Raw genomic sequence first — 15,914 nt, forward strand, 5'->3', positions numbered from 1 at the left:
CCAACACTGAGCAAAGGTCCCCAGAAAATAACTGTACATGGCAGTACTTGTAATATTTATCTGGAAAAGGAGACTATTTTAGAGCTATTTTGTTGTGCCTGCTACCTGCAGTAGGTGCAGTTAAATGGCATTTCACTGCCAGGGTGACATCACCTCACATGCAGGAGGGAGCACAGCAACACACACTCAGGGCATCGCCAGCAGGACATGGAGCCATTAGTTCCTGCTCCTTCCCAGCACACTCGGGGTGACAGGGTGGCCTTCAGAGGGGACAGTGTCTCACTGGTCACCACCAGGTGGCAATCACGACACAGAAACGCACCCCCCCTCCCCAAGGGGACCTCCAGGAACTGTCAGGTAGCTCCTGTGCAGGTGACCACCCTGGGTGGCCAGTGCAAGCGGCAAACTCGTGGCCAGGGCATCCCACTGCTCCAGGCACACGTGGTCGCTGTGAAGACCAGACTGTACCATTAACTGTGCTTGGAAACCCGGCACTGAACTTCCCAAGGGAAAAGGAAAGCTAAGGAAGGTGCATGGCCAGCCTGGGGGAGTTCAGGTGCAGGATGCTGTGTACCTGGAAACACCCAAGGCATCCAGGGGAAACGACTGCCCACTATGGAGCAAGTTTCCCTTGTCGTTCTTCCAGCAGACTTAGATGGTGCAGAGTGATGACCTACAGGCTCTTTAGTCCAGATACCTTCAAAATCATGGTGGTGCTGCCAAAGGGGTATCATGAAGTCTGTGGGCAGAAGTAATGGGTGCACAAGACAGTTCAAAAAACCAAGCATGCAATGAATGAGCTGCAGACCACCTGCCCTTCTCTCCTTCAGGTGGTGGGCCATGACTGGCAATACAGCTTATAAACCAGCCTAAAAGCAAACGGGAGTTTTGGGGGCCTTTAAGAGGTTTCCTTGTCTTTCAGTGTTTAAACAAGCATGTATTTATAGTAAAAAACAAAATGGGTCACTGGGGTTTTATGGTCCCATCTCCACAAGGTACTAACTGAAGCACAACAGAGTCCCAGAGGAAATGGCTATGTATGGAGACAATCATGGATGTTTTCTTTCCTGACAACACCCTTTACATCTTGGAAACTACCAAAACAGCCAGATGAGAGAATATACAATGCTGTCAGAAGCACAGACTAGAGACACAGATATTAGCCAATGAAAAAAAAAAAAAGACATTAGCCCATCTTCCTAATTTCTCCATTTCTGCTGAAAATGGGGGTTGTTCATGACAACAAGCCAAGCAGTACAATCACCCTCCAGTCTTTTCTCTGTTGGAATCAAAGACGACAAAGAAAATCTCTGCCAATAAGAAACTTAGTCACAGTGAAGTTCACAGCACAGCCAGCCCCTAGTTAAGTGGGGCTCACAGGGAGGCCACTTCAGTTCATGCCCTGCAGTTTAGCTAGGAGATAGAGTGACTTAACAGCTCATGTGGCTCTCGAGGAGTACATGTGAAACTTGCTACTACTGGGCACACAAAGCAGCTACAACCGATAACAAAGCTAAACTCAGGGAAACGGGGACCTCAGTTTAGTTTCTTTTAAGCTGATAGATCTGTGCCAACATACCTACTCTCAACAACATTTAAAAAAAAAAGTTTTATGTAAGTTTTAGGCTTTACCAGGAGTTTGAGCTGAAGACTCCAAAAACCACGGTGCATGCTGACACAGTATGTGAGCTCTGCTACCCCATCAGAACAGCTTTGCAAGGGGAAAAGAAAAATTGGGCTTTATGCCCAACTCCCATTACCAAACATGCTCCAGATTACATCCAGATCCCCATCACCTGTAAAATTTGACCACAACATTACCACAGGTCAGAGTTACCTACTCTGGGTCACCAACTAAACCAGGATTACTCAGTTTTTCCCAAGATAACTGAAAGGATTTATCTATGTCCACCATTTCTTACTGAGACCCATTCAACAGGAAACAGCATGGTCACTCCAGGTGGGAGCTTGGCACACTGCAGCTGTTCCCAAGAAAAGACTGAAAATGCTGAAAACTACAGGGTCTTCCTTGTGAAGGAACTTGTAGTCTGGATCCAGCCCAGTACAGGTCATTTGTGTAGCCCTGGCTTAAAATCTCCTCCTTCACGGCAGCGCCTGCAATTCGAACTCCAGAAACACAGAGTGCAACACCCTTCTCATCTACTTCAGAAATCAATGAATCTTCTCTTGATTCTAGTAGCCTTCCTCAAAGCAATGCAAATTAAACCCACAAAAATCTGTGACTTCTTTCTACTTCTTAATGTAAAGTAAATGCTTAAAAACCAAAGATGAGCCTCACAGCTACTGATCTTCCTCTGGCAGAGGTGAAATGCCTACACATTGGGTACTACTCCTACACAAAGGAAGGAAAGATTGAAAGGCTGCCAGCACCCACAGTGCTTGTGCTGGTCAGGCTAAGTACCTGTGTGTGTTCCCTCCAGACTGCAAACTCTTCTGAGCAAAGACCATACGCTCATTAATACTGTGATGTGCCAGCACACTGAAGCAAGCACCAGAAGAAACCAACATTATGTAGCCATGAGATTAACTGGTGACGAGCTATCCTTAACCTCATCACAGTTTATCCACCAAATACCAGAGGGATACAAGACAAGCATGTTGTTAACAGATTCCTGTCTCTACTGCATGTATCAAATTAAGTGAAATGAAGAATTCCAACTAGAAATCTCAGCCATCTCCACTTCCAATGGTAGCCACATACCCTGTTGCAAAGTTGCTGTCTTCTTTCCAGTCCACTATGCGACAGATGAAGAGCATGTTTGAATAGTCCTCAGGCCTCGTCACAAAGTCTGGAGGGCAATCAGCCAAGGACACATAAACCCTGGGCACTCTGTGGTCCACAGGTGAGAACATGGCACACCTCTTGAAGAGTTCACTGTTCTTGTCTGCCAGAAGCTTGATGAAGCCTGTAGCTGCTCGGGAATGCTTCTTTTCCAAAATATAGACCACCTGGAAGAGGCAAAGATTTGCACAGTTAATGCCTTCAGAGAAACCTATATTCTTTAACAGGGATACACAGAGGCTTAGCAGAATTATCTGGAAAAATCACAAGGCCTGTATCGTGTTTTCCCTCTGTGTGTGTGTGTGTGTGTGTGCATTTTTTAACTGAGTACCTATTTACAATGTATTTTCCTTGCCATCTTGCTCATGGCTATAGAAGAGGAAAGTGCCTTCCAAGTGCTAGCTCTCTACAGCAATTTTCTTGATTACAGAACAAAACCAGACAAGAAGCAGATGCTTCCAAACGCAGGGAATTAGCCACAACATACAAGCAACTCCTGTAATATCTTTCATTTGTATCCTCGGCCTGTGATTTCGGCATTTAGCACAGAACAAGCCAGTCCAAAAACAGTGCCGCTGGCAGATCCAATGCTAACCACAGGAAAGGATGTGCTGTGGGGAATTTGGCAGTTGTCTCCTCCTCTCTGTGCCTTCTGAAGTTAGGGGGTATTTTACCTTTATACAAGACAGCTTTGAAAAGAGTAATAAATTACAGTATCACTAAATAATTGTTCCAGAGGGGTGTTCATCCAGGCTATATTTTTGTAGCCCATAATAAATCACCGGGTAACAGAAATATTATAGCTGACTTCCTAAGCTTATACAGAAGAGTCCTTCCAGAAGGTTTCAGGAGCTGCACCTCTGTGCAATTCTGAGCACTAGAACTGTCACGCTGGATGAGACCAGAGGGCAGCCCAGCCCACCACGGGGACCAGAATCAGAGGCTGCAAGGGAAAGCACAAGGCATGAAAGTGACCTGATCCAGCAGTCCTCTTCTTGTCTCTTAGCATTCAGAGCCTGACTCAAATCTTGAACCAACAGCACTAGCAGCCTTTCCAAAGTCTCTAAAAATTAATTCTGACAACTTTGGATATCCTGACACTCATATTAGTATCCAATCCTTTTCCTGGATCTTTCTAAGTAATTCTGCACAACAAACAAAGGGAATTTAAACTAGGATAATTGGTAAAAATAACAAGACACTTGATTTTTATCAGATTGGACAATTACTCTTTTTGAAACGGGGAATGAGATTCAAAGATCAACAGACAAAGACTACAGGGCGGCCAGGGCTGGTCTCCTTCAGCCTGCGGGAGTGCACGCATGCTCACTTGTCCCTCCATGGAGTTACCTTGGCTGTCCTTTGAAGAAACTTATCTGGGAGGAGTCTGAGATCATTCACCTTAGGTCCATCATCTTGCTTTGTTTTGTGCACACCAGGGATCCCAACAGCCTTCGCTGCATCAAAAAAACACAACAGTTACTGTAGCAATTCCCATGACAAATTCGTGTGGGGCCTTTGCTGTGCACTACAATACAAGGTGCATGTAGTAGACTTATTTAAAAGGAAAAAGATCTCTCAAGTGTTAGAATAGCCAAGCATGAGGCAATTACTTCTCCAGACTACCACAGAGAAAAGATATATGTCCACTTACCATATAGATCTGCTGAAAACCAACAAAAATCAAAATAAATCCCAACTTTACAAGTAGAACCATACCAGCCATAATAAACTAAATGGTGGAAAACACATTCTGTTTATTAAATACTAAGAACTACATGAATTTCCTGGTATTTGTTAGTTGGAAGTCATTAACTTCATTAACTGAAGTAGTCCTTCAAGTACATACATTTGATATTTAATTTCCTTTAAAAATACTATGCAGGGTTATAAAATGCATGTTTATCTTTGAAACTGAAACCGTATCTACTAAGCTGACACTCTTTCACTGTGGATCAGGATTATGAAAAGGTTTCATGAAAGTCATCGGTATATATGACAAATAGCTCCCTCCCCCTGGAATCTCTTGACCAGATGCCAATAATCTTTAAATCAACTAATTTCTAGTTTGCAGTTTTCAAATATTCAAATGTCTGAGTTTGGAAGTATCTGCTACAGGTGGCTGGCACACCGAATGCATTCAGCTTTTACAAATTTCCAAAGCAATTTTTGCCATGGAGAAGGCTGGGACCATTCTCTTCTTGAGCCGCTTCCCTGCTGCAGGCCAGTGGTTACTGGTCTGACAGCATTTTTTGGATGGGAACATCCACATACTCATCTGGAGGGCTCGTGGAAGATGGCTGCCTTTTTCTACTTGTATGGCAATCGCATCCATCTCAAGCACAGGTGCTAAAATCAGGCCTTGAGTGTTCAAAAGAAGTTTTGCTTTCTTAAAGAGAGACCGTGACACCAACCAAGTTTCAAGGGACGTGGCTGTCACTGTTTCCCTTAGAAGACATGAGATAAAGCAGCATTTCGCTGAAGACCATGCTAGAGCAGGGCCGCAGCGCTCGCGAATGCAAGAAAGACGCAAGGAGAGCAGCGGTGATGCACAGACCCTGGCCCCCCGATGACACCCATCTGCCCCGCAGGGACCCTTGATGGAGGCTGCTGGTGACATGACAGATGAAGGGGGCTGGGCTGCGGGAGGGGCGGCTGCAGCTGCCGGCAGTGCCAAGCAGTGCCAGGGCACTGGGGACTGACACTCGGGGGGGGGAGCCGGGGGGGCAGCGGGGGGGCAGCAGCTTGCCCCGAGGGGAACGGCTGTGCACCACCATCACAAGGGCAAGTTCACAGATGGTCCTGCTGCTGCAGACGGCCTGGGTTGCCTTCGGGCAACGTCATCCCAGCAGTCGTTTGACAATGACAGCTACCGCTCTAATGACAAACGCTGGTTCTCATATGCCACTAATTATCCCCAGCTTTGCCTTCTGATACAAAGCTCTTCAGACTTCGCCTCTCCCCAGAGACCATCTTTTTCAGAAGAATCTAAGTGACTTTTATTTTATCTTTACTGACTTGCTAGCGAGGCCAAGAGGAGGATGGACAGATATTCAGGGGTTTAAATAAAACTCTCCTAAAAAAAGCAGCAGTAGTAGCAGCAGCAAACCCATTTCTCTTTTACTTCTCCTACTGAAATGGAGTCAGATTTGCCACAGCCAAGGTTACTAAGGGATAAAACCACCCAGAGTTTCATGGTGACAAGTTGGGGGAAAAACCTGCTCAGATAATTATAAACAGTTTAAAAAGTGGGGATATCCAAGTTACCTCATTTGCTTACCTCCTCAAAGACCTTTGCTACCTGAAGGTCATACCAGGCAACTGGTTAGTAAAGAATAAAAGCAAGAGGCCATTTTGTTTTCTTATAAATTTTCAAGCCATCAGTTAATAGTCGTAAGTTTACCTTGTGCCAACCATAAAGACAGCTAGGACAAAGAACAGGATGATCTGGAAAAAAGAAACCCTAGCAAAGCCAGAGGGCAAGGGAGGTTGGTGGCCTTCCAAAGGCCATGCCTTCAGGCACACCTGCCACTAGCCCAGGGCTTTACTGAAGTAAACTTCTCCCCACAGAACAGCACATACTAGTTGGAAGAGAAACTAGATCTAAACATGTTTGGGGAAAAAAGAACGAGCTGCATTTGCTGCTTTCCCAGCATAGCAGAACAGCAGCAGCAACTCAAGGTCCAGCAGGCAAGAATGAGAACAGCACCAGGAGCCATGTGACGAACATGCCCTTGTTAGCGCTGCCTTCTTTCCACTTATCCTTCCAACTCCCAGTTCTCCAAGAAGTTGCTTGGATTTTTTCACTGAAACAGCTTTCCCTGAAAAAAAAAAAAGGAGCCAGCAGTGACATCTTGAGAGATATCACACACACATGCAAAAGCACAGAAGTACCAGGACGAAGCTGTCAAAGGGAGCACGGCAAATTGGTGACCAGAGCTCCCTTTGCCTGGGATGAAGAACATGCAGGGCTAGGGCACTGCCCCCTGTCCTGCTGAAGCTGAGCCCCACGTGAACCCAGTACAGATACCAGAAAGCTTCTAAATCCTCACTGTGGCAACGTGGTAGAACTTCCCTTTTCCCTTCACAGCCAACATTAAGCAGGTGGCCTTTGGCTGGCTGGAGAATCATCTTCTTCTTCAGGGGTGTCTCCAGTTCCAGCATCCCTACCAAAAAATCCTGGGATTATTAGAGACCCAAGCAGACAGAGCCTGGGATCTACAACTATACCAGCAATAGAAAGAAAGAAAGCAGCAAATCCCAGCCATCTACTTAATTCCTACCCATCTTTCCTAATCAACTTCAGTATCTAAAAGGTCATCGCATACATTTGCTAATGGGGAATGCTCCTGAAACAAGGCCCAGGGAAGACGACACACAAGGAACTCTACTCCTGGGGCCAAGAGAAGTGGACTTCTCCATAACTTGCAGTTGCTCCTTTTGAAGTCAAAATTCTGCCAGTACCAGGGCTACATCTAACACTCGGGAGCCTACCACAGCAAAGCACCAGCAATGAGAGCTCCCTGTGACAAACCCGCTGCTCAGAAAGGACAGCCACCCAGATCCAGTGCCCACCTGACTCAATTGTCAAATTACTGCACAGAAATCTCAGTCTCAACAGCAATAATCAGCCACAAGAGTCTGATACCCAAGTCCCCTAAATACACTTCTGACAGTCCCTCTCCTTCACTGCACAGCCCCCTTCCCTCCAGTGAAAATGGAATTCGGTGGGTGGGCAGAGGGGAGGTATCAGGGCCCCACTGGAGACTGGTGGTCTAGAAAATCTGAGCTGGGAGATACAAACATCTCCCACAACAGGGCAGAGCCACGGAGGCAATCCCAAAGGAGAGCTAACTTCTGAGAGGAGCAGGATTTTGAGCAGGGGAGGTAGGAAGAAAGTCCTTGCATTATGCCAAACTTAAAATGAATTATTCTGACCCCTTTACTGCAGTGGTTATCCAATGACCATTCAATATTTCCACCCTGGGCAAAGACATGTTTTCTGAGAAAGATTTACTATGTTAGCTTGGGCAATACTTCATAAGCTTATCTTACAGTGAAAACACACTTCAGCAACTAGGATCCAGTGAACATGCATTATAATCTCAGTGTTTTCCTTTCAGCGATTATCTGACAAACCAAAACTGTAATAGTCTTACTTAAAAAAAATTAGGCACTAGATACAAAAAGCAACTCAAATTAGTTATGTTATTACCAACAAAACAGATCCAGGACACATGGAATTTGCCTCTCTCTGTAAGCGATCAGTTTAGGCAACTTCAACACACACTTAAGATTTGCCTGACAGGCATTCCTAGGTCAAACTTTTTTTTTTTTTTTCAAAGCCCCCCAAATTTTCTTTTACAATTAAATTACTGTGACATTAAAAGGTGGCCAAAGCAGACCAAAAGTCATCAGACTAGAATTCTGATTACTTGTGACAGATCCAAAATTATTTTCACTGGGTTTGCATTGGTCACTGGAAATTTGCAATTCTGTCCAAAAAGAATACAATTAAAGATGCAATATCCAGTTGCAAATGAAAATATATCGCAGTTTCAGATCTCAAAAACAACTCACTGGGAAAAAAATCTCCCTCCCTGGATGGAAAGAAACAAGTTTTTTTAAAAAAAAAAAAAAGTTTAATGTTTGCTACTTTAGCTAGACAAAAAAAACCCAAAAATATGCTTGAGAAGTTAGTTGGCTTACTCTACGTGGGCATATCTAAGAATCCCATCAGAAGGCAGTATTGATAGGAAGCTTTAAAAAAAGAAAATACTGCTCTTCAGCTTACTGACACTAACAACACTTAGGTTCTCTGATGTCTGCTTCAGTAAGCAGTTTTCAGCATATTATGTTTTAGTACCAAATATATAAGGGAAGCATAAAACAAACCAATTAATTACAGATATATCAAGGATTGTGCATCACATTCAAAAAGGATGTGTTTTTGGAAGTTCTGTCTATATCAATGCAAGGGACATGGAAATGAAAACTCCCTTCAACCAAAAAGAGATACGTTCAAATGCATGCACAGATTTGCCCTGGGTTACACTGTTCTGCTACAATCTTCATCTTTAGGAACAACGAGAAGGAAACATGTTGCTGTTTAGAAGACTGTACAAGGGCTCTTCACATTCTGCTGCTGATGTTTATTGGCACATAACAGGTTTTTCCTCCGGAACACAAAACTTAATGGTATGAACCAGTGGTTCACATCACACTCTGTCCTTCCTTCACTAAATAAACCAAAACATAAGGTTTTGAGGATCAAAGCAAAGGGATCTGGTTTCTTAGAAACACTTGTTCCTCCCTGGATGATTTCAGTTCCTACAACGTTATTTTGGTACCTAAAGAGGTAGGAACTCTGAGCTTCTCCTCATCTTCGCAGATTTCTCCCCCATGGAGTCCACAGTACAGAGGTCCAAGTGAACCCTCTCTGAAGTCTCATCTTGCAGACCAAAGAGCCCCTCCTCCCTACACAAAGTGCCCTTTTGCCAGGTACCAGGTACTATTCAAAACTGGAATTTATTTTAAACAGGCTTTATAAGAAGGCTCACTTAAGAAAATATCATGCAAGAAGCAGTACTTTGTGAGTATTTGTATCTCCACACACAGAGCTCTCCCCCTGTGATGGAGGGAAGACGGGTACTTCACTGTGATGAGACTGTTAAGCCAACAGCTTTGGAATTAAATACATGCAGCCTGTTCAACATCAGCCTAACAGCTCCTGTGTGCAATGCAAGAGGGCTCTGCAGGTAAGAAGCAAAGCTGCTCCAAAGCTGTCTCAGGAGCAGCACTCCTGAGTGTCTCGTCACAGAGCTGTGCATCTAATGAACAAGATTAACTTCCTTAGACATGTTTATTTTGAATTTTCATTTAATCAGACTCACCCTGCCACAGCTGTTCATGTCTAAACACCTGAACTCACACACCTGCATGCCCAATGGCACAGTGAAGATGAGGGCCAGGAGATCAGATGGTCCACAAGAAGATTTTTGAAGATGCACAGGCAGGAGCAGACCCTCAGAGAAGTGAAGGAAAGGCGTAATAATGGATGCGTACAGCAGAGAGACAATCATCTCAATAACACAGAGCGAAGCCAATGTGAAGAGGTGAGTATAGCTGGCTTCCTTCAACACACAAAGCAGCCAAGCATATAATTATTTACTTATATTTAGCCACCTCCCTCCACAAGGAAGGATGGAGGAGATGGCAGAATGATGAGATAGGAGCATCACTTTTCCTTGGAACCCTCCAAGCCTGATCCACAACAAAGATTCAGCATCATTTTGGGAAGCTACCGTCTAGCCCAACAGATCAAACCAGCTGCCTCAGTAGCCACGTAACATTACTACAACCACCACACAGGTACTCGGGGCTCCTGGCCCTCTCATGTCCTTCCGAAGTTGCCAGTCAACAGCAGGGTTGGAAGCTTTATTGCGACAGACTTAACCCTCCAAAAAAAATCAGGTAGTGTTGCAGTCTACATAAATACAGCTTTGTTACATTAATAGCAAGTAAAAATGTAATGCTACAGAAACATTTCCATTGAGTATTTTGCCTATCTACTTAACGTTCTTCCTTCCTGCATGTGCATTTGTTCCCAAAGTGTGTGTGTCCAATTTCACTACTGCATGGAAAATATGTTAGCTGAATGAATCCTAATCTGATTCATCCTGGAAACCTTGCTGCTAACAATGACCGTACTCTAATATGTTTATCTTCACACCCACCATTCATTCTCAGTATCATGCCCTCTCACTTACTTGACCTAAACTTGTAACTCAAAGGAGAAACACAGGTGAATTCAGGAACATGTGGTAGTATGCTGAACTTAATCAAATTCCTGTTACCTAATTGTGTAAGCAATTGGGTTGTTTTTGTGGGGTTGGGATTTGGGTTTTTTTATTTGGCCTTACTTAAGAAGTCTTTGGGGGTCAAGATAACTTACTAGGGAAAAACAGCATAAGAAGCTTTCCCAACATTAACTTCCATTGCAAGCTTCAGCTGTGCAATAGAAGAATAACTGGAGCTTATTCATCCCACAGCATTTAATCAATGCAACCGTAAAACCCAATTTGTTCAATAACAGTAGAACACTTTTCTTAAGTTGCTATACTGTTTATTCTTCGAGAAATCTGTGCTCTCATTTAAGAAAAGTTACAGCAACAATCAAAAGAGCTAGATCCAAAGACCCACAAACATGAACTTAGGATAAACTAATACAGAGCTGTCTCGGGCAGCTGAAAAAGCTCCAGCTTCTCTGCTGGTTTTCCAGGCTTCAGCAGAGTGAAACTGATCTGATTTTTGACAGTTCCACCTCAAGGATTTCTATTAAAAGCCGTGTAACTGAGAAGATTTCCTGGTGAGCGTTCACTCTGCTGTGGCCTAGAAATGTTAAGAGCTATGCAGTAGAGACGAGCCATCTCCAGAAAGCTGCAGGCTAGGAAAGAAGCGTGAAGACTCCTTAAAAGCACTCAGTGAATGGGAGCCTCTGAAGAAGGGGGAAAAGAACAGTTATTCCTTCCAGCAGTCAGTGACACTGGTGGGCTCCAAATTTGTCAGATATTTCATGGCAGCTAAACTGAATGAAGGGGTAACCTGAGCAGAGCACAGGGACAACATGGTGTCCAGATTCTCATCACCAACATCCTTTCCCTACCAGCCTTGGCCAAGAAGAGGGATAGCAGTATCTCTCTGAACTCTGCCTTATGCCAATATGACACACTGCAAACTGCAGAAGGACTCCAGGTGCCAGATGAAGACACAAAAGGCACCTTGTCAAGCTTAAAAGAAGAGAGAGAGATCACAAAAGCAAAGAGGGGGCATGGAAGTGCATGAGGAGGCGCAGAACTGCAAAAAGAGACTGAACTCCAGATTATCAATACAGTTTTCTTCTTTGCTAGAAGGATGCAAAAACCTTTCTACAGCATCACCTTGGGAAAAGAATGGCTTAATGCACTATCACACAACCATATAGTGAAGTTACCAAATGCCACCATTTCTGTCAAGCCAAGCAATCCCAAAATACTCAGTAACAGCCTCCAGCCAGGACCAGAATGGACACCAAGCAATTTTAGGTTATAATTTCTGACCTTACCAGGGCTACTAGAGCCTGACAGTCACACTTGACTTGAAAAGAGATTGACCAGTGTCCACACAGCCAATGCTGAACTGACAGGGAGACAGGAGCAAGTTCTGCAGCATCTCCAACCCAAATTCTGTTGATTCTACCTGTTAGCCATCAGCTATTTGATTCAGTTTTCCATCACACAATCGGCTGAGTTAGCTGTCAGTTTACTCCGCATGTAAACAAGCTATTTTTATTCAAACTTCATTACATCAAAGCAGTGAGTAAGCCTCAGACATTCACATATTCAAACTCTGATTAGCAGAAGTGTAGGTCTAAGTGGAAATCCTGAACAAACACAACTATCTGATCACTGCCAGGGCAGCTGGTCCACCAGCTTGATGATTTCTGTGAGCCACGCCGTGGGAAGCAGGATATTTTGTGTATCTGGTAAAGTAAGACCTCTCATGAGAAGAGCTGCAAAAAGCTGAGCAAACTAGTTTGACAAGGATAGCTTTTGGCATAGTGACACAGTTTTACAAATTTTTATATTAATATCCTTTTGCTAAAAAAGGCTGAGGCACTTTTATGAGCACAGTTGCCCTTCTCAAGAGTGCAAGTAACTGCTACTGTTCAATTGCTGATATTTCTTTATCAGAGAATTTTGATTCCAATATTTAACAAGAGACAGCTCACATTTGTATGAAACTCATGTGACACCCAAGTCTGTATAGGGATACAGCATTGTAAAGTATTGTGTACAGAACATTTTGCACTTTTCCTGGGTTGAGAGGACACAGAGAAGTTTCTATTTTTTATTACATATTGAAATGTAGTATCAGGAAAATCCTTCTACTGCAGCAACAAGTCACAGAAGTAATGTATTCCAGCTCAGCACTAAGTGGCAAGATAAAAGTTACATTACTTCTGTTGCAGTAGTCAATGTGAATGAGGATTAAGGAAAAGAATTACAGATCTGGCAAAGGTCATGTCAACAGGCAGATGACTTCTAAGGACAGCAGTGACACAGAGTAAGCTGAGGTCTCAGGGTAAAACACAGAGGACTTGCATGACATTTACCACACGCTACAGAGAATTAATCTTTTCTGTGTACACAGTATTGTTCAGACTAGCACCAGGATGCTATTTCCTTGTCCTCTGCCTGCATTTCAATAGGGCGTAGATACCCCAGAGAGGGTTTGAAGGACACTAGTAAGGGAGCTGAGAAACTTTCTTCAGGGTCCTTATTGTTACTGTCTTTGTAAAGAAAAAGAACAGAATGTTTATTCTCCATGTGGAGATATTTACACCTTGGAAATGGAGCTGAAAAAGCAAGAGGAAAGAGATTTCCAACCTTGCTAAAGAAGACCTGCCTCCAATGACCAAAACTTAACAATAAGAGAACTTAACTTTGGAACAAGGCAATATTGCTTTTTGTGTAGAACAGCGTGCTGAAGAGGAAAAGTGATGCTAGCTCATCACTTCCTACATCAGACACTTTTCTGAAGATAATCTGTAACCCAACTACTTTGCAAGAAGAGTTCACTTGACCAGGACAGCTGCTCACAAGTGTGTCCTGGCTTTGGCTGCAATGGAGTTTATTTTCTTTTCAGTAGCTGGTGCAGTGCTGTGTTTTGGATTTGGTGTGAGAACAACATTAATAGCACACTGATAGTATAAAAATTAGCAAGAAACCACTAAAACCAAGACAAGGACTTCAGTTTTTCAGGCCCTGCCTGGGAGAGGGCTGGAGGGGCACAAGAAATTGGGAGAGAGCACAGCCAGGACAGCTGACCTAAACCAGCCAAATGGATACTCCATACCACAGAACATCATGCTCAGCGTATCAACTGGGGGGAGCTGGCCAGGAGGGACCGATCACTGCTTGGGGACAGGCTGGGTATCGGTCAGCCAGTGGTAAGCAGTTGTATTGTGCATCACTTGGTGTGGTTTCTTTTCCCTTTTGTATTGTATTCCTCTCTCCCCCTCTCTCCTTTTAATTACAATCATTATTATTATATTTTAATTATTAAGTTGTTCTTATCTCAACCCACAAGTTTTACCTTTTTTCCCTCCTAATCTCCTCTCCATCCCTCGGGTGGGTGGGGAGTGAGCAAGTGGTACTTAGTTGCTGGCTGGGGTTAAACCACAACACAGAGAAACATCAATTATGAACTTTCACTTAAATATCCCTGAACAAAGCAAGAATGATGCATTTTTGTGAGCACAAGAACTTTCAGAAAGTACATGGGCTGAGAATTAGGCTGAATGTGATTGTGTCTTCACTTCCGTAAACCTCTCTCTTGCTTACCCTATCCCTTCTGGGGTCTTACACAGAGAAGGGCAGGAAGTACAGCTCTGATAACTGCAGCACTTGGTGATGACACATCCAACATCTGAGTCTCAGCCTGCAGCCCCACACAAACAGTTTCTACCAGTTTGCTTTAAGCCCCACCACAGAGACACAGGAAGCCCATCATACAATGACTTCAGGGAAATTCAATCCACTCAAATCTGGGCCGTAATCAGTGTACACAATGCTTCAATGCTTCAGAGCTTCTGACGGCAAGAGCCAATCCCAAATTCTTTGCCCCAGCGTGTAACTAGAGATGGAGGGGGTGACTGTGCTCTGAAGAGGAACAGTGCCACAACAAGGGATGGGACACAGGCCAGGGTCAAAAAGATATCAAAAAAGCCTGCACTCCCAGTGTTGACCCAGAGTGCTCTTATTTCAAATGACATGTCTACTTTTATTCTTCGTGGTTTTCATTCTGACCCTCAGCAGCAGAACAAATGAGCCAGCAACAGAGACAGTGTAATGCTATTCCTCTGTCACAAAGGACAAAAGCCATCTAGCAACTGAGAGGCAGCAATCTGCAGAGCTTGTGTATATGCACAAAGATTTGAGCACCATATCAACGTGACTGGGGGTTTTTGCCCCAAAATGAGTAAAATTTACCTTTGATTCTATTAAAGTAGCTATGGATATTTTTCGCCCTCAGAAATCTGGTGGGGTTTTTGCTTAGTTTGGATTTTGTTTAGGTCATATATATGGATCTGTTTATACATACACACACATGTATGCATATACATACTTAAAAGTGCACATGAGAATACGATAGACTGTTTCTTGATTTTATTTTATTAAATATGATAGCATCTTTGTTCAGCCTGAAACCTTCAGACTTCCCTATGTTAGGGAAATAAAGAAGAAAGCCCAGTACAAGTGTTCACTTATGAGTTGCACTGGCCAAAAATTATTTCTCCTGCTCCTTTCCGTGCATAAGGCCATGCAATGAGTCTGTGTCATAAATCCTACAAAGCAATGCTCTCAGGGAAAGTAAGGAAAGCACTGGTTTTGGTGGGTCAGCAGGAAATCTCCCCATGGGATCTCATCTCCCATCCACCTCTCTCTGTTTTGCTGCAGTAGTCATTTCAGGCAAAAGGGATATAACACAAAAGAAAAGACTCATATGCAGTTTACTTAAAAGAAAAGTTCAATGGGCAGCATCAGGCAAGCAGCCCTCCCAGGGCAGACCCACGTTACAGAGGGTCCATCACTTCCATCACTACAGTTCAACCCTGCAAAGCGCTCTGCCTCCTGATGCCAGTACCACATTTCAGTGGATGGCCTTAGAAGTCAAGAGGGTATTATACTCAAAGGCTAAGTTCTGGCTTGAAGAAGTGTATGTTTGGTCCTTTTAAAAAAGCATTTTGAGCCACACCTGTGAAGGCTGAATTTGGCAGGATCTTTTCTTTTTTAATGACAGTTATCACTGATGCTAGAATAACTATAGCTGTTTTCCAGGCAAGACTTAAAATATGGGTAAGTGATGATATGAGAAATTGCATGAAAGACAGGAAACAAGCCAAAGCAATCATCAACTGCTCAAAAACACCTTCAGAAAAAGCAGCATCGTAAACTTTATATGTATGAAAAAAAAAAAAGGCAGGCATTAAAAAGCAGAGCAAGAAGAAACTCGAGAAAAATCCATATGGGTTATATAGCCAAAGAAGCTGAAGCAACTATTAAAAGAG

The 15,914-nt window shown here is 43.6% G+C and overlaps 1 protein-coding gene across 3 annotated transcripts in view; it reads right to left on the bottom strand.

Annotated features, from left to right (window-relative positions):
* Nucleotides 1–15,914, bottom strand: part of DIS3L2 (DIS3 like 3'-5' exoribonuclease 2) — a 195,092-nt gene that overhangs the window by 117,534 nt on the left and 61,644 nt on the right. For all 3 annotated transcript variants that reach the window (XM_080409894.1, XM_080409895.1, XM_080409896.1), the window contains 2 exons: nt 4,154–4,260; nt 2,723–2,970 (listed from right to left, as the gene is read on the bottom strand). In XM_080409894.1, coding sequence (XP_080266020.1) covers nt 2,723–2,970; nt 4,154–4,260 — 355 coding nt within the window. The remainder of the gene's footprint in view (nt 1–2,722; nt 2,971–4,153; nt 4,261–15,914) is intronic.

Source organism: Falco punctatus (genome assembly GCF_963210335.1).
Source record: "Falco punctatus genome assembly, chromosome: 13".
Lineage (NCBI taxonomy): Eukaryota > Metazoa > Chordata > Aves > Falconiformes > Falconidae > Falco > Falco punctatus.